Source organism: Chiloscyllium plagiosum, unplaced genomic scaffold (genome assembly GCF_037043375.1).
Source record: "Chiloscyllium plagiosum isolate Xiang-an unplaced genomic scaffold, Cpla_swu_hap1 HiC_scaffold_22, whole genome shotgun sequence".
Taxonomy (NCBI): domain Eukaryota; kingdom Metazoa; phylum Chordata; class Chondrichthyes; order Orectolobiformes; family Hemiscylliidae; genus Chiloscyllium; species Chiloscyllium plagiosum.
Window position 1 is genome coordinate 15,223,879 of NW_028270160.1, and position 27,030 is coordinate 15,250,908.

Below are 27,030 nucleotides of genomic sequence, written 5' to 3' on the forward strand. Positions count from 1 at the left end.
GTACAGCTCTATGACTCTATGACTATAATGGATAAATAAGAAGCCCATTCCTTCTAAGCCCACAGGATGGCTGCCAAGTGAGGAAAGGCAGGAAAGAGGTATCAAAATGGTGCTTCTTTGATGACTTAAAGGCTTCATTTGACCTCTGAATTGAAATGCCATCCTCTACCATCCCCATCACCCACCGATAGAATTCCATGGTGGTGGGAAAGCAACACTATTCCACATCCCGGATTCCCCTTACCACTTCACGGTGACCCCCACACTCCCCCCAAACCTCCACCTCACAAACCACTCCTGAGGGCCCCATTAAATGCTGCCCAGTGTCATCATAACCTCTGCCACCAAGTAATTGCACAGGAGCTATTATCAAACACAGGAACACAAGTTTATTAGGGAAAGAAAAATGCAAATAAAGCTATATAATAAAACAGTTTCAAAATATCTTAAAACAATAGTAAAATAATGTTTTCCAGCAACATCCAATACAGGTACTCGATCCCAGAAACTTTCAGTCCTATCTCAACTCTTAAATATCTCAGTTAACTAACTTTCCAGTTCTCCTTCTTGTACTGCTGAGACAGTTTTATGACTTATTTCCAGTTTTGCTGGCTTGAATCTCTTTATAGTCAAGATTAGAGTGGTGCTGGAAAAGCATAGTAGGTCAGGCAGCATCCGAGGAGCAGGAAAATCAACGTTTTGGGCAGGAGCCCTTCATCACCCTTCATTCCTGATGAAGGGCTCCTGCCTGAAACATCAATTTTCCTGCTCCTCGGATGCTGCCTGGCCAGCTGTGCTTTTCCAGCACTACTTTAATCTAGACTCTGATCTCCAGCATCTGCAGTCTTCACTTTCGCCTACCGAATCTCTTTATAGTCTAAACTTTTTTTCAGTACTGACATCTTGAAATCTTCTATCCAAACTATCACAGCTTGGAGACTTCAAAAGGTAAAGCCTTTTTGCTGGAAAGAAACTGATCACCTCAACTGAAGTCCAGATTCCTTAAAACTGAAATCCAAACCAAAACTAATGGCCCATGGTCTGTTTTCCCTGTCTATTGCAAACTCGGCAATATAAAAAAAACAGAAACAGAGGAAATAGGAGCAACAGTAGGCCACTTAACCCTTTGAGCCTGTTCCACCATTCAACAGGATCATGGCTGATCATCCAACTCAGTACGCTGTTCCTGCTTTTGCCCCATATCCTTTGATTCCTTTAGTCCTATAAACTATTTATCTCTTTCTTGAAAACATTCAATGTTTTGGTCACAATTGCTTTTCATGGCACAGTATTTCACAGGCACAACACTTCCTTGATGAAGAAGTTTCTCTTCAACTCAGTCTTAAATGACCTATCCTGTATCCTTAAACTGTGACCACCCTCCACCTTCTGAACTCCCTGGTCATCAGGAGCATCCTTCCAGCTTCCCGAATTTCATCCACTAGCAGCATAGATATCCTGCTGGCACTTAACTGAATCACATGCGTTATTGGAAATTACGTATTTAGGCATTGTACCAAATGACATGCTGAGCTTTTAAAAAATGTTACGGTGGCAGAACTGAAATCAAAACCCATCTGCCTCTAGCAATCCAAATTCCCCAATTATAATAACATTATGACACAGAACAACACCTTGAATAGCAAAGAGTAGGGAGGTAGAGGGTGTAAAATTTGAATGTTACCAGCACAGACTCTATTTCACACACATCAACATCAATCTGAAGCACAAGATTTTTAGGATGAACAGGTTTAATCCAAGGATGGCACTCACCTGATACAGTACTAATTGACTGGTTGACAAGCAGGGCTGGTGTATCATTAAAATCTTTATAACCCTTTACAGAAAGGAATAAACACAAGTTAGGACAGAGACAAGGTGTTAAATTTACACATCAAATTCCCAAGATTGTGAGTAATTATAGATCATGACTGAATGCTACTTTATTATGTCCAAGGAAACTAGGAGTGAATCATAGAGAATTAGAGTACCTGAAAGTTACTGAGTATTACAGTCTAAATGTTTTCTCTAACAGAGAAGTTTAGAGAATAATGGATTCTTAACAATGTGAGAGAGAATAATAGATACGAGTCAGTATTACTGAAAGTAATTGGCATTTGAACATATATTATTGCTTGCAAATGAGAAATGACTTCCTTGTATGTTGGATCATGGTATAATTCATTTCTAATGGATACCATAGAAGGAGACATTGAAAGAAAATGGAATGAGTGGTTAAATGCAACAAAAAAGGTTCTAATATTTCTTTTTCAGTTGTAATTATTTCTTTATCCCAATTTATATGTCAATGTGTTTCCTCTGGAAGCATACTTTGGGTTGTCATTAGAGTAGCGCTGGAAAAGCACGGCAGGTCAGGCAGCATCAGAGGAGCAGGAAAATTGACGTTTCGGGCAAAAGCCCTTCAAGCATCTGCAGTACCCACTTTCGCCTTTGGGTTGTCATTGTCAAGGTGAATCGATTTTTAGAATTGTATTTAAATTCTTTTCTTTTTTACTTTCCCTCTTTGAAATCTGTCGTGCTGCAATTTCACCAAAACCTATTTGTGAAGCTCAAACTAGAAATTCCTGCAGAAATTTCTTTACAGTTAAATTAAATCCATTCAAAACCCAGGAGTGGAATGATTCAATAACATACATAAAACAGACAAGGAAGAAAGAAAGAAAAAGAGAAAGAGGTTTCATTTGTAAGTTACTTAAGAATCAAAGATACTGGTATTAATTCACATGAATTATAGTTTCAACATCTGTGGAAAATTTGCAGTTAGCTGATCTGGGTTCATTACTTTCATAGGAGCTTAGCTGCAGGTGGATTGCAATTGAAAGCATAACACTCTTATTTTTGGAAGCTTAGAAATTAGTTCACTTTTCAGGTGCAATGCAAAATTGTTTCTTGAAAGCAGACTTTGAGAATGTTTACAATTATAGAAAGGCTTTTAGCTGAATGTGGAGAAGATTTTACTTTTTTTTTCTGTCCCATCGCAAAAAGCAGACTAAGGAAAGCATTCAAAAACTGTATAATTAAAGATGATTCAAACAAACCAGCAGTCTCAGTTCCATGAACAGGGCTTCAGGATAGGCCATTCTGGTTAATGAGATGACATTGACTTATCTGGTCAAAACAATTATGTGTTTTAGGTGATAAATTTGGAGACCATTCGTGCCATCTCACGCTTGACGGACTTCGATCGTTTCCATTTTTCTGAACTGGTGAGGCATCTCATTTGAGTTGCTTTATGTTACCTTGACTGGAATGTCTACACAATGCAAGGAGTGTGACATTCCAGGAAGATGTCGGAACGCTTTATCCCCGTGGAAACTGCTGATCAGCACTATCCACAAATTGTGGTCAACCGACAAATGTAATCCACGACAGTGATGGAGTCCCACAAAAAGTCAATTTTAAGAAAATTTAACTCATGGAGTATAGTTATAAAGAAAACATAATTTCAAATCCCTCTATGTGATGGCATTATGTGAGGTAGTTCTCTCAGTATCAGTCCTGTAAGATGGGAATGACCCTGTTCCCCATTTAAATAACAACGAGCTGTTCACTACTTTGATTTCTGTCACACTCCTTTCATTTCTCTTAAAATCTACCAGTGATTTCTTAATTTTATTGCCTTGTTCTCAGTGCTTGAGAACTTACCAAGCAGTTCCTTGTAATACAAGCATTTCTTGCTGGCTTCTTCAAAATTTTAATTCCAGGTCCCACATTCTTTGCCCAAAATATGTATTTTGTTCCTCTCTCCCCCTTTAGGAATTCTCGACTCATTTTCTCTCACTTCTTCTGTGTCTTTGCTAAACCTCACACTTTTTCCCTTTTGCTTTCTCCTATCTCTTTCTAGTCTCCACCTTTCCAGCACTATCAGCAGTTTTGCAGCTGTGGTAATTATTCTGGGTACAGGATTCCAATCAGTTTTCAGTTCTGTTTCTTCTGATACCTCTTCCAGATAAGGGCTAAGGTCTAAACACTTAAAAGTATCTGGAATATCTTGGGTTATTTTGACTCAAGTGAAGCTTTTTTATGTCCAGTTACAAATCTCAATGATCCTAGGCTTAGAGCGGCTAATACTTTTACAGTCAATTCTTTCTTTTCAACACTCATCTTTGTAGTACAATTTACAATGCTGCTGGTATTGCTGCAGTACACTTATTTATCTTATAGATAATTCCAGCCATAGAATTAGACTTTGCAGATTATACTTGGTTTTGTTCCACATGTAATTTAGATTTGCTTCATAAATTTAGAGTCTAGTTAGATTTTCTTGCAATGGGCTTTTTTGCAATGGACTCTATCACAGACATGAGACCTCAATTTCTGTCACAAAAAGATGAAGGCATTAATTAAATTATTTTTAATGCTTTCTTCTGTCAGTAACAGAGGTGAATTATAATGTTTCTTACTTAGCTTCCCTGTCTGTAATAGGCAGTGGTCCATTTCTCCAAACTCTACTGGTGAATTTGAAAATAACTCACAGCAAGTTATTTGAGTAAAAACAAAGTTATGTTTGAGACAGAGGCAGAATGTGGTACACACTCATACACACAAGCATACATGGAAGAAAGAGAAAGGAAAGGAAGGAAGCTACATAATGAATTATGTAAAAATTGAAGATGTTGACATTAATTCTCTTGAATTAGAATCCAGTGAGTCAATGTCTTAATGATGTTTTCCAGTTGGCTTGTCTGGCAGAATTCATTTTCCTGTAAGTTTGAATGAAGGTGAATTGCATTAAAAGTGCAGTATCATTCTTGAAAGCTAGAAACTATTTCACTTTCCAGGTGAAATACCACATTATTTCCCAAAATCAAGGAATGTTGGGACTAGAGGCAGGCCTTCAGCTTAGCCTGGAGCTGATATTGCTGTTTTCAGTCTTGGTGGTAAAAGCCACAGTAAGGAGAGAAGTCAAAAATCTATTCAACTATATGTAGTTAAAACAATCCAGCAACTTCTGTAATTTTATTCAATGAGGTGACTTTGTTGCACCTGGTCAAAAACCATTGAGAATTTTAGAAGATAACTGCAGGGGACATCTCATGCACAATGTTTTGTCCCCGATTATTGCTGATTGCTACTTTCTAGAGATTGTGGTCAACTGACATCATGTGATCAACAGCAGACATATTGTCAATCCAGTCTGCTCCATTGATAATAAAATTTAATCAAGAGTATATAGTTTAACAGAGTAAAAAAAATGTCCTTTAACATTGTTCCTATTCTTACTTCCTCATCTTTAGCTTGTGCTCCAGGGATTTCAATACTTCCCAGTCAGGAATAGGCCTGCCTGGGGGCCACTTTGGCTGACTTCCTTCAGAACCTTCAAAGTGTGGGAAATAGTCAATCTTATAAGGATAGCTGGATTGGTAATTTTTGATATCACAATTACTTTACCTTTTGTACAATGGAATAAAAGTTGGTGTCCACAATTTGCCTCATGGCATTTATCTCCTTATCCATATTAGGAGTCTGTTAATAAAATAGAAATGTTTTGAACATCAGAATTTACAAGTTGTATTCATTTAGCTACTTCAATGGCAGGGTGAGGTCAGGATACCATCCAGGCAGTGAATCCTGGCTGGGAGTCCAAACTTGCTTGACTCTGGGCGTTGGCACTGGGAACCGGTCATTCACCCAAACTCCAAATGCACCAATCCCCACTTCACAGTGACATTGACTCCTATGTATTCCTCAAGGGGAAGCAGTCACTGTAATGCAAGTTGCAGTTGGGTGATGTGCCCAATTGGGGAAATGGGGCCTTTAAATTTGGGATAAAGTGTCAAACAATATGGATGCCATTGAGGGATAGTTACCTGATAATGACACAAGTCTATTCTGACTTCTCAATTCTTTGAAGTGACTTTATGGAATGCAGTCACCTTCACACTGAACTGCATCACTGCATGGTTTCTGATCTGCATCTTCATGAACAGACAATCTACGGATCAAGGAGCTGATTCTCCTTGTCATTGTAGCAAGTGGATATTTGTATGTATTTCAATGTCAGCCTATGTACACAAAGTTCCCACCTTCTCAATCTTGCCTCCCAGGGCGGCACGGTGGCACAGTGGTTAGCACTGCTGCCTCGCAGTGCCAGAGACCTGGGTTTAATTCCCGCCTCAGGCAACTCTCTGTGTGGAGTTTGCACATTCTCTCCGTGTCTGTGTGGGTTTCCTCTGAGTGCTCCGGTTTCCTCCCACAATCCAAAAATGTGCAGGTTGGGTGAATTGGCCATGCTAAATTGCCTGTAGTGTTAGGTGTAGGGGAATGGGTCTGGGTGGGTTGCGCTTCAGCAGGTCGGTGTGGACCTGTTGTGCCGAAGGGCCTGTTTCCACACTGTAAGTAATCTAATCTAAAGCACACCAGTTGCCTCTCTCTCTAATAAGAGAGCAGCCCTATGGCCCTCTGAACTATGTATCTTTATATTACTTTACCTTTACATGTACCATGTATATAATGGGTAAAAGAGTGAGATTCATCCTGGTGCAATATGGTGTGTATGTATTTCATTATCTGCTCCTACAGAGCGTGGATAAAAGGGAATGATTCACTCCAATCTGATATCAGTTTGCCTTTGATTTTATAAATGGAGAAAGGTGCACTCCAAATTAAATTTTTAAGGAGCATCTTAAAGCAGAAAAGAGAGGCAGTGCGACTTCAGAAAGGAAATTTCAAAGATTAGAGCTCGAGGAGCTGTAGGCATACTGGGCAATGGTGCAATAATGAATATTTGGGATTCAAAAGAGGCTGAAATTGGAGAAGAGCAGATGTTTGAACAGGACGGATACGGGGAAGGGCCAGTACATGAATTACTCCTTACGAGGGCCAGTATGTCACAATAGGTTGAATGGCCTTCTTCTACTCAGTAATGATTCTATTGTGTCCTGAGCAGTTCTAAGGTTGTAGAGGTGACAAAAAGTAAGAACCAATGACCAGCAATTCACATACCGTTCCAAAGTTGGCAACAAGGTCAAGGTCCTTCAGGATGCCCTGGATGCTGACACATTGTAAACCACACATATTGAGTGTTCTGTTAATGTTTTGTTGGATGATGGTCACATTCTGCTGGAGAACCTCCTGCTGATGTAGCAGTTTTGCTGCTGTCGAATTTATGAGCACCAGTCTTTCATTCATCTCAGTGACAACTGTGAATAAAAGCAATCAGGACATGGGTAACATGATTCAGTTAGAATTCTAATAAACCTTGAAATTTCAAACCATCTCTTCTGTTTTGGAAGCACACTTTCTTCCGCATTTTCATCCATTTTATATAAGACCATAAAACATTGGAGCAGAGATTAGGCCATTCAGCCCATCGAGTCTGTTCCACCATTCAATCATTGCTGATAAGTTTCTGAACCCCATTCTCCTGCTTTCTCCCCTAACCCCTTGATACTCAAGAACCTATCTATCTCAGTCTTAAATATACTGAATGACCTGACCTCCACAGTCTTCTATGGCAATGAATTCCTGAAGAAGGGCTTATGCCCGAAACGTCGAATCTCCTGCTCCTCGGATGCTGCCTGTCCTGCTGTGTTTTTCCAGCACCACATTTTTCAACTGTGGCAATGAATTCCATAGATCCACCCTCTCTGGATAAAGACATTTCTCCTTATCTCTGTTCTAAAAGGTCTTCTCTTTACTCTAAGGCTAAGCCCTCAGGTCCTAGTCTCTCCTACCAATGGAAAAATCTTCCCAACATCTACTCTGCCAGGCCAGTCAGTATTCTGTATGTTTAAATTAGATCCACCCTCATCCTTCTAAACTCCATCGAATATAGGCCCAGATTCCACAAACATTCTTCATTTGTTAAACTTTTCATTCCTAGAAAATTCATTATACCATCTTGCAAAATTTAGAGATAGATTTTTGGCTCAACTGGTCAACACTAGTGTTTATGCTCCATATGAATTTACTCCCTACTTCATTGTCATACCCCAGAACTATGTAAAGATAAAAGAGAACTTTGTAAAATCTAATACAGCTCTGAATATGTATACGATAGTGAAAAAACCCGCCATTCATGGAAGCAACAAACTTTTAAATTGTTCTGAAATAGTTGTGTCTTATAAAAACAAATACACTTTTGTTCAGAAGACAGATAATCCTTTAATAGTCTTTGCAGTCTGCCCACCAAACCATGAACAGTTAAGATAACCATAGCTTTTGAAGCTCAGCCAAGCAAACATAGTGACATAATAATAGGCCTTTGAGAAATGGCAACAAAGACTTCTATTGAAACTGCTTATACAGATGGTCCACCAACTGGCCTACCAAATAAATTAGTTCAGCTGTGATTCTCTTAAACAATCACCGACAGAGCAGGTTATTGTTTCAAGTGTAAAGAGTAGAGGATATCTTAAAAGAAATTTCAGACTATGACAGTTAAATTGACCTTATCCACCCATTAGGAATATTTCCATCTATTCCATCAATAGTACTTCCTTAAATGAGACAGTTACCATGTTTTCCTCGACAGTGTGCTCAGATTTGTGGTCATTACCTTGTGCTAGCTGAGATGCTGAATTCAGTATAGGGTATATGGTTTCACCCAGCTTTTTCAAGACTGTTTTACCAAGACTTGAACCTATGTCTGAAAATGATAAAAATAATTGGAAATATCATTATACAAAGGTAATAACCTGCATTTCCACAGGCAGTTGCATTCTAGGAAGAGAAGGCAGTTAATGTCCCTAGACTAGTGCTCTGGTGACATTCAAATTAATTGATAAATGTAAAATGTAAATGGTGACCATGAAGATGTCATCAAATATCAGTAAAACCCATCTGGTTGACTCATGTCCTTTACAATCTTACCTATTCTGATATACGTCCAGAGCGTGGTGCTGAAAAAGCACAGCAGGTCAGGCAGCATCTGAGGAACAGGAGAGTTGACGTTTCGGGCATAAGACTTATGCCCAAAACATTGATTGTCCTGCTCCTCAGATGCTGCCTGACCTGGTGCACTTTTCCAGCACCACACTCTCAACTCTGATCTCCAGCATCTGCAGTCCTTACTTTCTCCTATTCTGACTTATATTTGACTCCTGACCCACAGTTATTTGAATTTTATATATCCTTAACATTAGGACTGTATGTCTCATGAAAATTGTATGGACACAAATTTAACTAATGGGCTATAAACCATGTAAATACTTGGTGTTATACAAAATAAAAAAAATACTGCCAGTGCATGCTTGAAGCAGGTATGCAAATTGGCTGCTGCCTCTTCACAATCCAAACTGTTATGTTGATGGAAACAGTAATAAGTGTTTACTACTGTTAGCAGAAAGGACTCAAAGTTTCACTACAAGTATTTGTTCCAAAAATATGTCTCCTCTTTATGACTAATTCCACCCTGATCTCAATTTTTTTGATGAGTAACGAGGGTGGTCCTCTGATACTCATCTGTTTACTGGAGATTTGAAAAGGGAAATAGAAATGTTACCCAACTCTGTTTAAGTGTTCTTCCAGTTATCAGCTGGTAAAGAGCAGGTCTGCAGTAAGTCACTCCCTCTGATGGGGGTAATCTAGAAGACTTCAGTTTGGCAGTGTTCCTTAACCAAAAGTTAATCAACAAGAGAACAGTTGCATTCCAGAGAAGGTTCATTAGGTTATTCCCAGGCATGGGAAGTTTGTTGGCCTTCATTGCGAGAGGATTCAAGTACAGGTGCAGTAATGTCTTGCTGCAACAGTATAGAGCATTGATAAGATCAAACCTGGAGTATTGTGTGCAGTTTTGGTCTCCTTATCTGAGGAAGGATGTTTGGGCTGTGGGGTAGGCCTTTTAGGACACAGATTAGGAGAATTTTTTTCAGCTGGCAAGTGGGAGTCTATGGAATTCTCTGCTACACGAAATTATTGGGGTCAAAACATTGAAGATGGTCAAGGAAGATGTAGCTCTTCGGACTGAAGAGATCAAAGGGCATAGGCAGAAAGCAGGAGCAGAGTACTGAGTGGATGATCACATTGAATGATACAACAGACATAAAGGGCCAAATAGCCTGCTTCTACTCCTATATTATATGTTTCATTGTTTAAACCTCTTTACTTCACTATTGTTCTCTCCTCATTAAGATGCTTCTTAAAATATACATCGTAGACTGAGAGCTTGGCTTCCTGCCGTATCACTTTATGTAGCTTAGTGTCAAATTTTGTTTGATGCATTATTCCTTCCAGTCTTATTACTCTCTGCACTACACTACATTACAGAACGAAGGACCCGATACCCAACATGAGCAAAACTAATGTAGTGTACAAAATACCATGCAAGGACTGCACAAAACACTATATAGGACAAACAGGAAGACAGCTAACAATCCGCATATATGAACATCATCTAGCCACGAAACGACACGACCAGCTATCCTTAGTAGCCACACACGCAGACAACAAGCAACATGAATTCGACTGGGACAACACTACTATCATAGGGCAAGCCAGACAGAGAACAGCCAGGGAATTCCTAGAGGCATGGCATTCATCCACAAACTCCATCAACAAACACATCGACCTGGACCCAATATACCAACCACTACAGCGGACAGCTGAAACTGACAACCGGAAGCGGCAGGGACAGACCACTATAAACACCGGAAAAAACATCAAAGAAGCGCTTCGCAGGAGGCTCCCAAGCACTGATGATGTCGCCTAGCCAGGGGACGAAACGTTTGCAACAAAAACTTCCAGCTCGGCGAACAGAACCACAACAACGAGCACCCGAGCTACAAATCTTCGCACAAACTTTCAATAAGGTTTCTGCAGACAGAGAGCAGTTATTGTATGGTCTATGGCACTACAAGATGTATGATTGAACAGCTGTGATGTGACTATGTGGTGTGTCATCTTCCAATCATTGACAGCACTGAGATCAGAATTGTTTCTTTATTTGTCTGCTGCATTTGATCTCATTTTCTTTCCTTCCTGTACACCCTTTCCTTAGGTATCATTCATTTTTACCAGCTTCTCTTCTTCACCATTGTACTATGGCCTCTAATAGCTCTGAATCTTTTATCATCCATATGATTCTTTATACCACAGTACCAGAGTTAAAACTATTCTTAATGTGTCCCTTTTCTCCCCTCAGAAGCTCCTATATTATAACTTACCTTTGCAATATTTATTAATCAGGTTGGTAGGTGAATGCTTTGAAACTAGACAGGACCAGTGTGTCTCAAATCCTCACCTTTGGAATGCAAAGGTCTTGCATTCAAATACAACCCATTTCATTGAATCATGGCTTGTAAAAGCAGCAAAGAATAAGAAGGCATAGATTTAAAGTGATATGTGAAAGGGTGATGTGAGAGAAAACTTCTTCACAGAGCGGGAGTTAGTGTATGGAATGCACTGCCTGGAAATGTGGTGGGGCAGGCTCAATGGAGGCTTTCAAGAGGACATTGGATGTTTGGTTGGATAGAAATGGTATGCAGGAGTTTGGCACTAGACAATGGAACTGGTTCAGGCATGATGGAACAAATGGCCTTCTGCGCCATAACAATATTGTGATTCTGTGATGGCCATTGGCTTGATTATCTAGAGGCTGATAAACATTGTGTACTGCAGTTAACAATATTCTACATTGGCTGGAATTATGCACAGAAGATGTCCATGCCAAATCAATTAATAATAAATGGTTACTTACTGTCCAGGTTAGCTGAGACACTGGCTACTGGTATTGCACTGGCATTAGTAATGGTTGTAATTTGCTGAAGAAAAAATATTTTAAAGAGAAGATAAAATTTTAATACATAAAAGTGACCCCTGAAAGTCTCATCATACAAGAACCTCAGTAACAACAATCACAATTATTTTTTCTCCAGAACTCTAGTGTGCTGCCTGAAAGCGTGATTGTAGCCGATTCAATGGAAACCTTCAAAAAGAATTGGTTAAATAGTTGAAAAGGCAAAAAAACAATAGGACCGGGGTGGGGGTGGGGGTGGGGTTGGGGGTGGTTGGCGGGAAGAGCGAGGAAACAATCTGGTAGATCTTGCAAAATATTGGCACAGTAATGAATGGTCCCTGCTAAGCTGTTAGTTTCTCTAATTCTTTGGTAGTCAATGTGGAAATGAGAAACTGATGTAAAGAAAAGAAACATTCTTGTATCAAGATTAGATTACTTACAGTGTCGAAACAGGCCCTTCGGCCCAACAAGTCCTCACTGACCCACCGAAGCGCAACCCACCCAGACCCATTCCCCTACATTTACCCCCTCATCTAACACTACGAGCAATTTAGCATGGCCAATTCACCTAACCTGCACATTTTTGAACTGTAGGAGGAAACCGGAGCAAACCCATGCAGACACAGGGAGAATGTGTAAACTCCACACAGTCAATCGCCTGAGGCGGGAATTGAACCCAGGTTTCTGCCGCTGTGAAGCAGCAGTGCTAACCACTGTGCCACCATGCCGCCCACTATAATTTGTTTTATTAGTAGGCCTAATGGCTTCCTTTTATCCTTTCATGAGATGTTGAGTTTAGATTACTTACAGTGTGGAAACAGGCCCTTCAGCCCAAAAAGTCCACACCGACCCTCCAAAGAGTAACCCACCCAGACCCATTCCCCTACATTTACCCCTACATTTACAAGGTGGCTAATCTTCAGGAAGGGACATTCCCAAAGTATCTTGCAAGATGCAACTACCATGATCAATTTATTCAAAATCTTAACTTCATATCAAGGATTGCAACAGAAGCAAAACTTACTTTTGGGATGGAGTTAATGTAACTTTTCAGGTTTCCTAGGGTGTCTTTCAGTAAGTTGTCACTATGCTGTAAAGATTCTGAGATGTTTTCATTGCTGACAAACATGCAGATATTTCCTATTCTGTTTGTGATATGTAGGAAGGAGAAAAAGCAATTGTCATTATTTCAGCATTTTAAAATAAAGAAAGGTAGTGCTTTTACATTAGTGTCACTTTTCATGACACCAGAGTATTCAAAAATGCAATTTTAATTCTTTTGTTGCTTGATATGAATACAGATTTTGCAGCCACAACAATGGTAGGGCTACTAACTTACAATGTGATTGATCCGTAAATGTTTCAACAATTTCAGATGAGAAGATGTGTGGCTTAATTCAAATATCCAGAAGTAATGTCCAAGTTTTGCTACTTCACTGATAGCTTTACAAAAATAGCAATTTGCTGTCTGACTATCTATTGACATGCATTGAATGGCATGAAGATCTTATAGTTCTACTACAGATAGACAATAAGTTCATGACAGTGTTCTAAATCTTGTCCTCTCAGGTACTGACAATGAACTACTTGCAAAAACTGCATGTTCTTACTTCTCTGTATTTTTGAACATAGACTGAAATAGGGAAATTACTTTTTAAAACTCAAGGATTGTGCAAGGTATTGCTGCACTTTTTAAAAGCAAGTTGCCAAAAAATGATTGTAAGTTGTGCTTACATTGTTGTCTCTTCAACGCATGCAAGTGATTTAGTTACAGGTGAAATGGCATTAGGGCCTGAGTGCAAAGTGAGATTCAGCTGGCAACAAGTAGCTGATTGGTCTGTGGAGTGATGACCAGGTGTTAACAACAAAAACCTGCTGTCTGCCAACAACTCCTGATGAAGGGCTTTTGCCCGAAATGTCGATTTCGAAGCTCCTTGGATGCTGCCTGAACTGCTGTGCTCTTCCAGCACCACTAATCCAGAAACAACTATATGATTGGCTATCAGGCAGGTGAACAGCTTGTGGGTGGGAACAAATAATGGCCAGTAATGTCCCCCAGAAACAGAGATGATGTTGGTCTTTCTGCAGCTAAATAAAAAGAAACCTCAAGCCTGTAGAAAGTCAATTATTTCTCTCATCAGTTGCTGAGGACTATGGTATTTAACACATAAGTCAAAACAGTTGTGAACCAGTTGCTCTGAACATCTTGCAAGCAGGTGAAAGTATCTGAGTAAAAGAAATTGAGGAGCATCAAGTCCTGGTAAGCCAAAAGGATCATCTCAGTACGTCCTTTAGTCAGGAACCATTGGACCATGTTCCCAGTTTTCCCTCCATCAAAATCACTTTTTTTTTCACATCTATCTATCTTTCTGTATGTGTTTGTAGGGAAAGTTTATAAGGGAGCTAGAGTTCTACCTAGTAGAGTTATAAATCAACATTTAATAGTTGTCTACCTATAGCCATAATCAATGTGCAATATATTAGTAACTCTGGTTAAGAACAGAAATCTGGTCCATGCTTTCTGTCAACTTAGGTCAAAAAGACAGGTATAATCTTTAGCATTTGTGATGATTCTGAGATTGGGGGGTCTTTATTTCCAGTATATTATCCCAGTGAGAATTGACATTACAATTGTGGAGTCTCAACTTCAGGTTTTGAGGGGTTATAGCTTTAAATTGGGGGGTGATGGATATAGGACAGATGTCAAGAATTTCTTGACTCAATAGTAGGGGTGTTGAACGCACTGCCTAGAACAGTAGCAGACTTGCCAACTTTAAGGGCATTTAAATGGTCATTAGATAGACATCTGGATGAAAATAGTGCAAGTTAGGTGGGCTTCAGATTGGTTTCACAGGTCGGTGCAAGATCGTGGGCCAAAGGGCCTGTACTGCACTTTAATGTTCTGTTCTAATTAAAGATCTTAAAAATGTTGGTTTTGCATTTTGATATTTTTTAACTTTACCAACTGTTATTTTTCTCTCTCAATCCAATTTTATTTCCCTCTTTTTTTCTTTTTCTTCCATTATTTAGTTTGACATTGCATTTATCGCTTTTTTTTCTCAACATTTGCATTTTTCTTTCTCAAATCTTCTGTCAGATTGCCTAAGAACACCCATTTATTTTCCCTGTTCACTCTGATGCTCTTTCCTTCACTGAAGGCTATCAATTTGCATTTTTAATAACATGCAATGGAAGGAATCTAAAAATTTGAGCATGCAAAGATAAGACCAACTAATGGCTGACATTTTTAACTGCTATGATCAATTATGAATTCTAAAAATGGGTATGTGGGTCACAACATGCACTGAAAATACCAGGCTCTGCTGGTAGCAAAATTATTTCAAAAGTGCCAACACTCTATTGGAATATATCCTGATGTGTAAAGCTTTAACAAACATGTCTTATTTCAGAAATGTTCAAGTTTTGTACCACAAAACGTTTGATGTTCAGTGTCAAAGGGTGTGGTGCTGAAAAAGCACAGCCAGTCAGGCAGCATCCGAGGAGCAGGAGAGTCGATGTTTTTGGCATAAGCCCTTCATCAGGAAGCAGATTTGTCATGAAAGGCTTATGCCTGAAGTGTTGACTCTCCTGCTCCTCAGATGCTGCCTGACCAGCTGTGCTTTTTCAGCACCACACCCTTCGACTCTGATCTCCAGCATCTCATTCCTCACTTCCTCCCTACAATGTTTGATGTAGAACATTGGATGCTTTACTCTATCTAACTCTGTGCTATACCTGTCCTGGGAGAGTTTGATAAGGACAGCTTAGAGGGAGCTTTAGTCTGTATCTAACCCCTTGCTGTACCTAATGGGGATAATGTAAAGCAAACTTTACTCTGTAACTGACCTCTTGCTTTAACTGGGTACAATGTTGAGGAAGCCTTAGTTTCAGATTACTTTCAGTTTAAAAGAGTAGGGAGAGCTTTACTTTGTATCCAACTCCATGCTGTACCTACCTTTGGAGTGTTTATTTGAAAATCTGTTAATTATGAAATTAAAATCTGTTTCCTTCCTATATGGTCCTTCATAAAATCAAATCCATGCAGAAAATATACACAAAGACTTCTGTAACTTCAGAAAAAGAGAAACAATACTCACAGAATCACTGTTGTAACCATGACCAAGATGGCTGCTAGTGTCCTCCTTCTACAGTTCATTGACTTTTTCTGCTCCTGGTACATCTTTCCTCCACAGTTCCCACAACACCGACAGCAACAGAAACAAACACCGACCAAGGGCATGAAGAGGAAGAAGAGAATTCCAATAGCTGCACAAACAATGAAGCCAATCTCATACTTCAGAACCTGGATGAGATGAAGATTATAAACTAATATTTGTTAGCTCTAGGTCTGGAACTGAAGGACTCAGTTGGGGGGCAAATTGATGTTTGTTAGTGGCACATATGAAACAATTGTAAATCAGTAGCTTATTTAATACTGAGCCTGATTTTCTTTCCAATTTGATTCAGTAGTAAAGCAAACTGATTGGAGAGTAAAACACTTTACTAATGATCACTAATGCCCAAGATTGATTTCACCCATTTTCCATCCTGAATCATTTTTATAAGAATCTCCAAACTTTGGAACTCCTCATCTCATTCAATATCTCACAATATATCACATGCTTAAATGTGACACCTCTCTGCATTATTTTGAAACACTTTTAAGTAGTCATTTGGTAACACAAAACTTGAGATGCCAAAAAAAAAAATTTTGTCAAAGATTTTCACTTTGTTTTCCTGTGAATTGCCCAAGTATTGAATGTTTATACCTTATGAAAGGAGGGTCCTAATAGGTTGGTGAGAGGACACTGATTGTGGAAGAGTTGCCATAGTGAATGCACCCATTAATATTGCTACTGCATTGTACCAGAGTAAAACAGAGGGCTTCACCTGTTGCTCAAGCAAAGCTTGGCTGTAAATTGTCAATCCTCATTAATTGGTGCATTCTCCATGGAAATTAGGGTCTACTTGACAAAACTAACTGGGAATGTCATGAAATGTAAATGTTGGCTTTTCCTCTAGAATTGATATTCTTCTGAATTGACCTGATGAGTGCAAGGAAAAAAGCATTGACAAAATTTCAACAATTCTCAATAATACTTTCACTTATTTAATACATTATCACATCTCACATATGTAGATATCTAATTTGCTTTGTAGTCAAGCATGTATGTGTCATGCATGTACAAATATTAACCAGTTGACACAGAGTGGGCCATCTCAGATAAAGTAGGATAGTAGGCCTGTGATCTTGTTTTTGGTGATGTTCAGAGGATGCTGCTGACCATAAGGTCTATTTTACAAATTCAGGCAGATGTTTCCTTACCTCCACCTAAATCTTAAGAAGTGGCAGATGAGGCCTCAGTTTCATATTTACAATGTTTGCAACATCAAAGTGCTCCCTCAGTGCTTAGTCTGAGTCCACAACACTGCTCTAGGGTAAGTACATGTTTAACTGAGTTCTCATGCACTGGAATGGAAGCCAATACATTTTAATGTAGGGTCACAATTCATACAGCAGGGAGAGGCTGTCAGGCTCAGACCAGCATTCTAAAGCAACCAGGCCTTTTGACTTAGGAACTGAATCCATGCTCTGGGGAGTGCATTCTAGCATAATATATTCAGTCTTTCTTAGTATGGGTATATGGAATCAGAGTCATACAGCATGGAAACAGATTCTTCAGTCCCACCAGTCCATGCTGAACATAATCCCAAACTAAACTAGTACTACCTGCCTGCTCCTGGCTCATATCCCACCAAACCTTTCCTATTTATGTACCTACCCAAATGTCTTTTAAACATTATAATTGTTCCCACCACCCACCACTTCCTCTGGAAGTCACTCCACATGCAAACCACCCTCTGTGTAAAAAAAAAAGTCCCTCGTGTCTTTTTTAAATCTCTCTCCTCTCACCTTAAAAATATGCCTCCTAGTCTTGAAATCCCTCATCCTAGCAAAAAGACAACCACCATATACCCTTCATGATTTTATAAACTTCTATGAGGTAACCTCTCAACTTCCTATGCTCCAATGAAAAATGTACAGCCTATCTTTATAACTCAAACCTCTTAAGAGTTGGTTACCCTGATTAATATGTCATAGGTGCAAACAGACAATTTCTTTATTGAGTGAGGAGGAGGTGGAATCACCTTTGGCCTCGAGGTGAAAGTGGTCAGGGCAACTGATTGGGGTTGTCCGGTATTGGCTTTCCTTTGTACATAGGAATTGGTGGAATGTTAAAGCTGACATTTCTTGGAGATACTTTACAATTTCAATACTTCATCCATTCAATCTAAAAACTAAAAAAACACTGCTGTTTCACTGTTCTTACCTTTACATAGTTGCTCTGTAGATTTTCAGCATTTTGTTTGAGTTCCTGGACTAAATCTGTGAAACAGACACAAAAGGTTCTGTTAGCGAGCATTAATGATCATTCATTTTGGACACAAAAGAGAGACATTGATCCTATGTGATTAACCATGTGATTGGCTAAAACAATTTTTGTTTGTGTATCTATCAGTTTCTTGTGACTTTGTCACTCTTGTAAAGGCCACATCTCTTTATTTTTCCTTATTTTGGTTTATGGACCAAAATGAGGAAAGGATATTGCTTTAAAGCAAGGAGTGTGCAAAGAGATGTTGAACCTTTGAAAACAAGCTACTGGACCTCACCGTGAGTTGTATTTATACCGTTCCTTTGTTCAAGCAGTATGTGTGACTGGGTTGGAGGAGAAAATGTTGGAGACTCAGTGGCACCATGGTTTGTGTTTCAGGAAGTTTTGCCAGGAGACAGGCTGTTCATTGGTTTTTCAATCTGGATGAGTTATGTAGATCAGGAATGCTCAGGAGAACAACAACTGTCTGCCTACAATCCCATGTGTGACCAATGCAGAGACAGAGAGCCTTTAGACTATAAAAATACAACTCTTTGCAGGGAAGCAACAAAGAATTGGAAGATAGCGAGATAGTCTCTCTCACCATTTGCCTTGAAGTTGTTACCTCAAATCAGTGATTGTGAGAGTGAATAGTTAGTGCGCAAACTGCTCTGTGGCTGCAATAAAGAAAGGGCTCGGAAAGAAGAAAATTAGAGCAACTTCGAAACCCGCGATCACTAATTTCTAGCACAAGGGAAGCAGATACAAGGGAACACCACCACCTGCAAGTTTCCCTCCAGGGCATATTTCACTCTGACTGAGAAATATACCACTGTTCCCTGGGCCAAGATCCTGGAATTTCCATCCTCTTATTACTGTGGGCACCCCTCCACCCCAAGGGCTACAGCAGCTTAAGAAAGCAACTCAACACCACCTTCACAAGAGCAATTCGGGATGGGAATTAAATATTGTCCAGGCCAGAGTCACCCAGATATCATGAATGACTTTAAAAACATAGTGGCTTATGACTTATTGGTCTTTATTATAAAAGAATGTGGGTATAGGAATAAAGATGTCTTCCTGAGATTAAATAATACCTTGGTGCAATCATAGTTGAAATATTGCATGGATGTTTAATCTCCTTACCTGAGAAAAAATGTACTTGGCACAGAGGGAATGTGACAAACTTGCACCAAGCTAATTGCTTGATAGAGGGACAGCCCTGTGATGACTGATTTAAGTGGGCTGGGATTAGATTCTCAGTTTTAGATGCACGAGGGTGGTCTCATTCAAACATAGAAAATTCTTATAGAGATCAATAGGATAAATGCAGGATGGTGCTTCCCAAGACTGAAGTTAAAAATTTTTAACTTTGTCCACCCCAGTCCAACACCGGCACCTCCAAGTCATCATGACTAAAGAGTGTAGATACAGGGGAGTCAGAATAAGGAGCAGATTTTTTAGGACTCAGAAGAGAACGAATTTCTTCACACAGTGGGTAGTGAATCATAGTCTCTCCAGAGCAGAGCATTACTGTAGTCACTGAGCATGTTTAAGACTGATAGCAATAGATTTCTACATAAAAAAATAAGCAGGGATATAGGATAGTGTAGGAAAATGGTGTTGAAGTTGGAGATCAGCCATGATCCTGTTGAATAACAGAATGGATTTGAAGAGCTAAATGGCCTACTCGTTCCTTTTTTAAAAGTTGTGTAAACCAACTTGCCAAAATATGTTGTTTAGCCAATTATTGAGCAGTTGAATGGTCTTTTTACTTTAAAAAAATCCTTTCATGGGATGTTGATGTCACTGGCAGGTTCAGCATTTGTTTCCCGTCCCTAATCACCTTTTTAAGTGACCTTCTTGGTCATTTCATGGGGCAGCTAAGAGTCAACCACATTGCACTTGATCTGGAGTCAAAGGTAAGCCAGAGCAAGTAGGGACAGCAAATTTCCTTCCCTAAAAGACATTCATGAACCAGATTGGTTTTTATAACAATTAATGATGGTTACATGGTACATTGTGAGTTTTCAATCCCACATATATTAATTAAATTTGAATTCCACCAGTGGTGAGATTTGAATCTGTGCCAGCAAAGAATAAACCTCACCCTGTTTCCTAGTCCAATGGTCTTACTCTCTTATGCCACCATCTCCCTGCCATCTATTACTTGTGTTCTTTGGAAAGGAAGTAGGTAGATGGGGGGGAAAGAGAGAAGTTTAACCAGCTGTATTATTAGCAAAGTATGTTGAATTGAAACTGAGACATTACAGAGTATGAGAAAAAGAACTGGTGGGATCAGTGTACAGTATTTGTCGTTCCTAGGTGATTAGGCAATCAATCAGCAATTTTCAATACAGGGAACTGTAATTTGAATCCTTCCTAACAATGGCACTTATTCTACTTTTATACACAACAATACAATATGTACTCAAGGTCATATCTTGTTCAATAGATTATTGTTGTTTGCTCTTGCAAGGCTTCTCAGGAAGAATGTGGATAAGCCATGAAGGAAATCAAAGGTATCAAATTTCACAAGCCTAAAGTTGGTGTAAATAAGATGCAGCCTGGTTACAAGAATTCTGTTCTGCAATCACAGAAGTTAATCTTATCCAAGACGTTATTTGATGATTGGAATGCTTATTGTACACAGTGCTCTGCAGATAAATTTCAATGGATTTACAAAGCCACACCTTGGATAAAATGCTGATGTGCCCAACTCTCTTGTTTACTTCCTTTCTGCCAAGTTAAATAGGAGGCTGGTGTTCTCACTGTTTGAGACAGGTATGGAGTGAAGAATAAAGATAATTTTGTATAAATTCAACGACCATTAAAAAGGGGAGTAATTCCAAGGCCTCCAACAACAGAAACATTTTCCTCCGAGCCAGTTATGTCTCCAAATACTAAAGAGGTTGTCCCCTGAACTCCACACAGCTCCTTGCTGCCACACTTGATCGAATGCTGTCTTGATATGAAGAGCAGCCACTACTGCCTCATCCCTGGAGTTCATTCATTCACACTTCTCTCCACATTTGGACCTAAGTCTGACATAAGCTCCTTCGGTGTCAGTGAGTAGGTTTACTTTTGAATAAGTGCTGCTTGATAGCACTGTTGATGACCCCTTCCATTACTTTACTGATAATGGAGAGTAACATGCAAGATAGTAATTGGCTGGATTGGATTTGACATTTTAAAAAATAACTTCTAATTAACCTGGTTGGAGATATTATGACACACCCCTGCAGCAGGTAGGACTTGAACCTGGCTCTCCTTGCTCAGAGGTTGGGACTACAACTGTGGCACAAGAGCCCTCAAAGCTCATTCAAGATTTGTACAACCAAGTGGGCATAAATGAGGGCTCAGCCAGCAATTGAACCCAGGAAGTCTTACATGTTGTTTTGCAGTTCACTCCAAAACAAGTATCAGACCCCTAGACCAATGAACCAGCCAATTCTTGACACCTTTTCCAGTATGCAGACAGGCAATGCTTGGGCAATTTTCCACATTCTGTAGCTGTTCTGAGATAGCTGTGACTGTGTTGAGGGAGACAGAAAATAATACTAATCTTCAGTACTTTCCAGAGTCCTAACGTTTATAGCATAATTCCTTGTTTTATTAGCATTCCTGAAGTGCATTATCTCACATTTTTCCAGGTTGAATTCCACTTGACACTGTTCTACCCACCAAATGAAAATATTTATATCCTCCTAGATGCTCTTCTCGTTACTATTTACCACTGTACCGATTTTCATATCATCCACAAATCTCTTGATCATACCCCCCTGCACTTAATTCAAAATCATTAATGTACACCACAACCAACAAGGGCCCAGAGTCGAGTCCTGCAGAATCCCATTGGAAATAAAATTCCAGTCACAGGAACATCCCCTCTTAGCATCACTTTCTGCTTCCTGCCTCTCAGCCAATTTTGGATCCATTGTGTCATTTTGCTTTAGACCCCATAGTCTGTTACTTTCCTGACTAGTTTGCCATGGGGGATCTTATCAAAAACCTTGCTAAAGTCCATGTAGACCATATCAGATGCATTACCCTCATCAACACTCCTGGTTACCCCCCAAAACATTTGATCAAATTTGACAAACACGACCTTCATTTGAAATAAATCCATGTTGACTAGCCCCGATTGATCCATGTGTCTCCAAGTATGCACACGTTCTGGTCTTCAGAATTATTTCTAATAACTTCCCCACCACTGAGCTAAGACGCTTGGTTCATATATATAACTTATTTACTGTAGATGATTTCATAAATACGTCCCTTTGAAACTTTCCATTTTGCAAGAATACAGAATTCATATTGATTAACACATAATCTCAGGTGCATGTTCATAGAATTCCTACAGTGTGGAAACAGACCATTAGACCCAACAAGTCCACACTGACCCTCTTAAGAGTAACCCACCCAGACCCATTTTCCTCCCCTATTACTCTACATTTTCCCTGATTAGTGCACCTAACCTACACATCCCTGAAGACTATGGGGCAATTTAGCAAGGCCAATTCACCTAACCTCCACATCTTTTGGATAGTGGGAGGAAACCGGAGCACCTGGAGAAAAATCACACAAACATGGGGAGAACATGCAAACTCCACACAGACTGTCACCTGAGGCTGGAATTGAACTAGGACCCTAGCACTGTGAAGTAGTATTGCTAAACACTGAACCATCATGCCATCCCAACAGCTTTTCCTACCTTCCCTATACAAAGAGCATTTCTCCATTCACTGTCCCCTTCTAGCATATATGTGACTCTAATAATGTACCACTTTTTGTAGTGGTCATCTGGAATCGCTATCCATACTCAGTCACAGCGTTGCACTAATCACACCCCCGCCTCTCCCCTTCTCCATTTGCTATGGACTATCAGGCAGGTGTTAATTTACAACTTGGTTGGGTTACTAAGTGTTTATGAAGCAACTTGTCTCTCTGTGTGATTTCTGTCATGAGCTCCATTATGAAATTGATTTTCCATTGCCATGTTTATTTCCTCAATGCTTATAATTCTCACACATATCTCTAATTTAATCATTAGCAAAATCTCGCCCACTTTCAACTAGGACTTTTGCGGGTACTCCTGGTCTGGTTCCCATCCAATTTTCAATTATCTTGCTCACAATTACTCTTTGTTGTGAAACTTGAAAGGGTTCAAAAAAGATTTACAAATATGTTCCTTGGGTTGGAGGATTTGAGCTACAGGGAGAGGTTGAATAGGCTAGAGCTATTCTCCCTAGAGCGTCAGAGGCTGAGGGGTGACCTAAAGAGGTTTATAAAATCATGAGGGGCATGGATAGGGTAAATAGACAAGGTCTTTTCACTGGGGTAGGGAGTCCAGAACTAGAGGGTTTAGGGTGAGAGGGGAAAGATTTATAAGGGTCCCAAGGGGCAGCCTTATCACGCAGAGGGTGGTGCGTGTATGGAATGAGCTGCCAGAGGAAGTGGTGGAGGCTGGTACAATTACAGCATTTAAAGGCATCTGAATGGGTATCTGAACCGGAATGGGGATATGGGCCAGGTGCTGGCAAATGTGACTAGATTAGGTTGGGATATCTGGTCAGCATGGACGAGTTGAACCAAAGGGTCTGTTTCCATGCTGTACATCTCTATGACTCCATAACCCAGCCTAACTCAAATCTATTGGAAACAAAAGCAGAAATTGCTGGAAAAGCTCAGCAGGTCTAGCAGCATCTGTAGAGAAAATTCAGAGTTAACGTTTCGGCTCAAGTGACCCTTCCTCAAGGTTTCTGATTTACAGCATCCGCAGTTCTTTCGACCAACTCTATTGGATGTGGGTCTCAATTTTTTGGCTTATTGTGCCTAATGCTGCATTGCTGAAGTTGATGTCCTCCTCACTGAATGTTCTCCTCTTTCTTCTGAGAAGATTATTGGTGCTGTCCTAGCTCTTCACAGTCCATTGTATCCTCACTTAACCTGCTTCAACTGTGCAGAACACAGCATAGGATTAGGAGGCATTTATACTCATGTAAATTTTAGACTCTTTTTAAAGGTTAAATTTATGGGGTCGACTATTACATTGATAGTGATTTCGAGGGGTTAAAATTCAGGCTACCGCCCAAAATACCATATCATTAACAGAAACCCAATTGATCTCTAAACAAATAAAGAAAAAAAATGAATTACAGTAATTACCAGATAAAGACAATAGAAACAAAAATTAATGAGTAACCTTTTTCTATTTATACATACAATAAGTGAAGTAGAAATATAATATTGCTTTAAAATACAATTACATGGCACATCTTCAAATACAAAAGTTCATTAAAACCCTGCAAAGTCACACTTTTCAACATCTTCACCACTGAATAAAGCTTCATAATCAGCAGGATGAATGATTCATCGTATGGATCCTCTTCATCTACGCTGTCTGTAGTTAGAGGGAGCACGTCATCCACTTTGTCTTCTTCATCTATGTCATCCCATAGATATTCATCCTCTGTAATGTCTAATGTATTTGTCCATCAGGTCATAAATTCCAAACTTCCTTTATCCATTTTCTACATCCGCCTTCATCCATCCAGCCTTGTGGATGCATATGCATGACAACTCCTTTTGGAAATTTCTCCTTTGACAAAGTTTTTCTCTTAAAAATAGCCACCAGTTTTAACATGTGCCATCAGCAATACAAGAAAGAACTAAAGTAAACTTCCACCACCAGATTCTAGCCACCAAACGCCTGGAGGAAGAACACCTCATCTTCTGCCTTGGGATCCTCCAACCACACGGGATCAATGCTGATTTCCTTATCTCCATTCCTCCCACCTTATCCCAGATCCAACCATCCAACTCAGCACTACCCTCTTGAACTGTCCTACCTGTCCATCTTCCTTCCCACCTATCCACTCCACCCTATCACCATCACCCCACCCCACCTCCATCTACCTAACACATTCTCAGCCCCCTTGGGCCTCCCCCACATTCCTGATGAAGAGCTTATGCTCGAAACGTTGAATCTCCTGCTCCTTGGATGCTGCCTGACCGGCTGTGCTTTTCCAGCAAAACACTTTTTGACTCTGATCTGCAGCACCTGCAGTCCTCACTTTCTCCCTACTCTTCCCACAGCCAGTGGTTTTCACCAATACTGTTTTTTCTCCTTTTTGATTCATGGTTTGATTCTCCAGCATGTCGAGAGTAACAGGCATTTCATCCATGTTTCCAATGCATGATAACTTGTAGCCTTCCTTCTGCTAATTTCTATTTACAAACCAGTGAAACTGTAATATCTTAACTCACTGTTCAGCAGGCAGCTTTTGTGCAATCTGCTGGAGTCTTGAGTCATGCGTTCTCAAGCACCTTGTGCAATGTCCAGCACTTGCCTTAAAATCCGAAATTTTCATCCTCCTCGGATTTGTTTTGTGCATGGATGTGGATGGCTTCACAACTAACACATTTTCCATTTTGACAATTTTTCAAGTGCCCACTCAGCAACTGTTTTCTCCAGTTGTGGCCACTTGCTAGGTTTACCTCTGTTGGCACACTTTCATATTGGCACTGTCTGAAGTTGGCTCGATATCTTTCTCCAGTCTCTCTCCAGTTCCTTCGAAACACAAAATCCTCTTGCTGCTACACAGGTATTGTCTTCTCTGTAGCTTCAATAACTTTCAAATTAAACACTGCTTTTGTTTTGCTTTTTCTGAAGGGCATTTTTACACAAGATGATGAAAAAACTTCAAAGTCACTACTAGATATATGATTGCATTCTGCGAGTGCTACAGGGGAACTGAGCTCAGCTGAATTGCACACAAAGGGAGACTTTTGCCTGAGTCTGACTTGATCCATCGTAAACCTTTGTGCCAAATTGATGTGAACTGTACATCAAAACACACTAAAGCATGAAAAAAATTCATTTCCTCATCTTCACATTTATGAACAGGATAAATACTTTGACTCACAAATGTCGATCTGTTAGGGTCGACATTTACACGAGATACATGGAAAATTCCAGATTTTTTGGTCAAAAATAGGAAGTCAACTTTTACTCAAGTAGTTTGGACAGAACTGCAAGGTTCCCCCAAGACCGATCCAAGCATTAGAACTTCATCCTCATGATGTTAATCAACTGCTCCACTATGTTCCTGGTTGAAGAACATGCTGCATTGTATCTAGGCTTTTCCCCAGTCAGGCAGTTGCTCAATAGGATGATCAGCCATTATTGCATAATGTTATTCTTCTTTCACAGTAAATATCATTTCAATGCATCTAGATCTTGAAACAAATCAAAGAACATGAGAGTTCTCAAGGATATAGATGCATGGCAGTATTCAGCATACCTGGTACAAGCTTCTAAGATGTGGTACCAGTGACTTGTACTTTAATGGAATGGAAGCCTTTTCTGTCATTGAAGTCTACAGCATTATGAAGTTGCATTCTTAACCCAAAGTGTGTACAGTCTTTAGCACCATGTAACTGGGAGAAGCCTGATATGTTGGGGAAGCCTGATATGTTGGCAAATCCTGCTGACTGGGTTGCAGCACTGCCCTTATTAGAAGAAAATGAGATGAAAGGCTTTGATCTCATTTTCTTATGCTGATCTGGCATAAGTTGCATCAGCAGCAGCCTTAATGCATCTGCAATGAGAGATTCCACACAGGTCCCCCATGAATTCTTGGAAGGTAACCAGTTGCGTAAAAAATTAGAGCAACTTTTACCTTGACAACCACCGCAAGAGGATGGCCACCCAACCTTCAAATCAAAAATCACATGCTTGATCATGGCATTTTTCTATAATAGTGTCCTCAGACATCCACAGGTAACAATCAACCCTGTTCATTGGACTCGATGCTTGCTCATTGAGACTCTGTTTCTCTCTCCACAGATGCTGTCAAACCTGCAGAGTTTCTCCATCACTTTCTGTTTTTATTTCAGATTGTCAGCATCTACAGCATTTTGTTTTTAAAACATGTTTGCAAATATGAATTTGTA

At 39.8% G+C, this 27,030-nt stretch overlaps 1 protein-coding gene across 7 annotated transcripts in view; it reads right to left on the reverse strand.

The window, feature by feature from the left end:
- prom2 (prominin 2) overlaps positions 1 to 27,030 on the reverse strand; it is an 87,956-nt gene that overhangs the window by 44,346 nt on the left and 16,580 nt on the right. For 6 of the 7 annotated variants that reach the window (XM_087998787.1, XM_043712938.2, XM_043712940.2 and 3 more), the window contains exons 4-11: positions 18,031 to 18,086; positions 15,796 to 16,001; positions 12,723 to 12,843; positions 11,660 to 11,723; positions 8,522 to 8,611; positions 6,967 to 7,163; positions 5,413 to 5,487; positions 1,774 to 1,837 (exon numbers count right to left, since the gene is read on the reverse strand). In XM_087998787.1, the coding sequence (XP_087854913.1) occupies positions 1,774 to 1,837; positions 5,413 to 5,487; positions 6,967 to 7,163; positions 8,522 to 8,611; positions 11,660 to 11,723; positions 12,723 to 12,843; positions 15,796 to 16,001; positions 18,031 to 18,086 (873 nt within the window). The remainder of the gene's footprint in view (positions 1 to 1,773; positions 1,838 to 5,412; positions 5,488 to 6,966; positions 7,164 to 8,521; positions 8,612 to 11,659; positions 11,724 to 12,722; positions 12,844 to 15,795; positions 16,002 to 18,030; positions 18,087 to 27,030) is intronic. The other variant, XM_043712941.2, reaches the window with a different exon arrangement.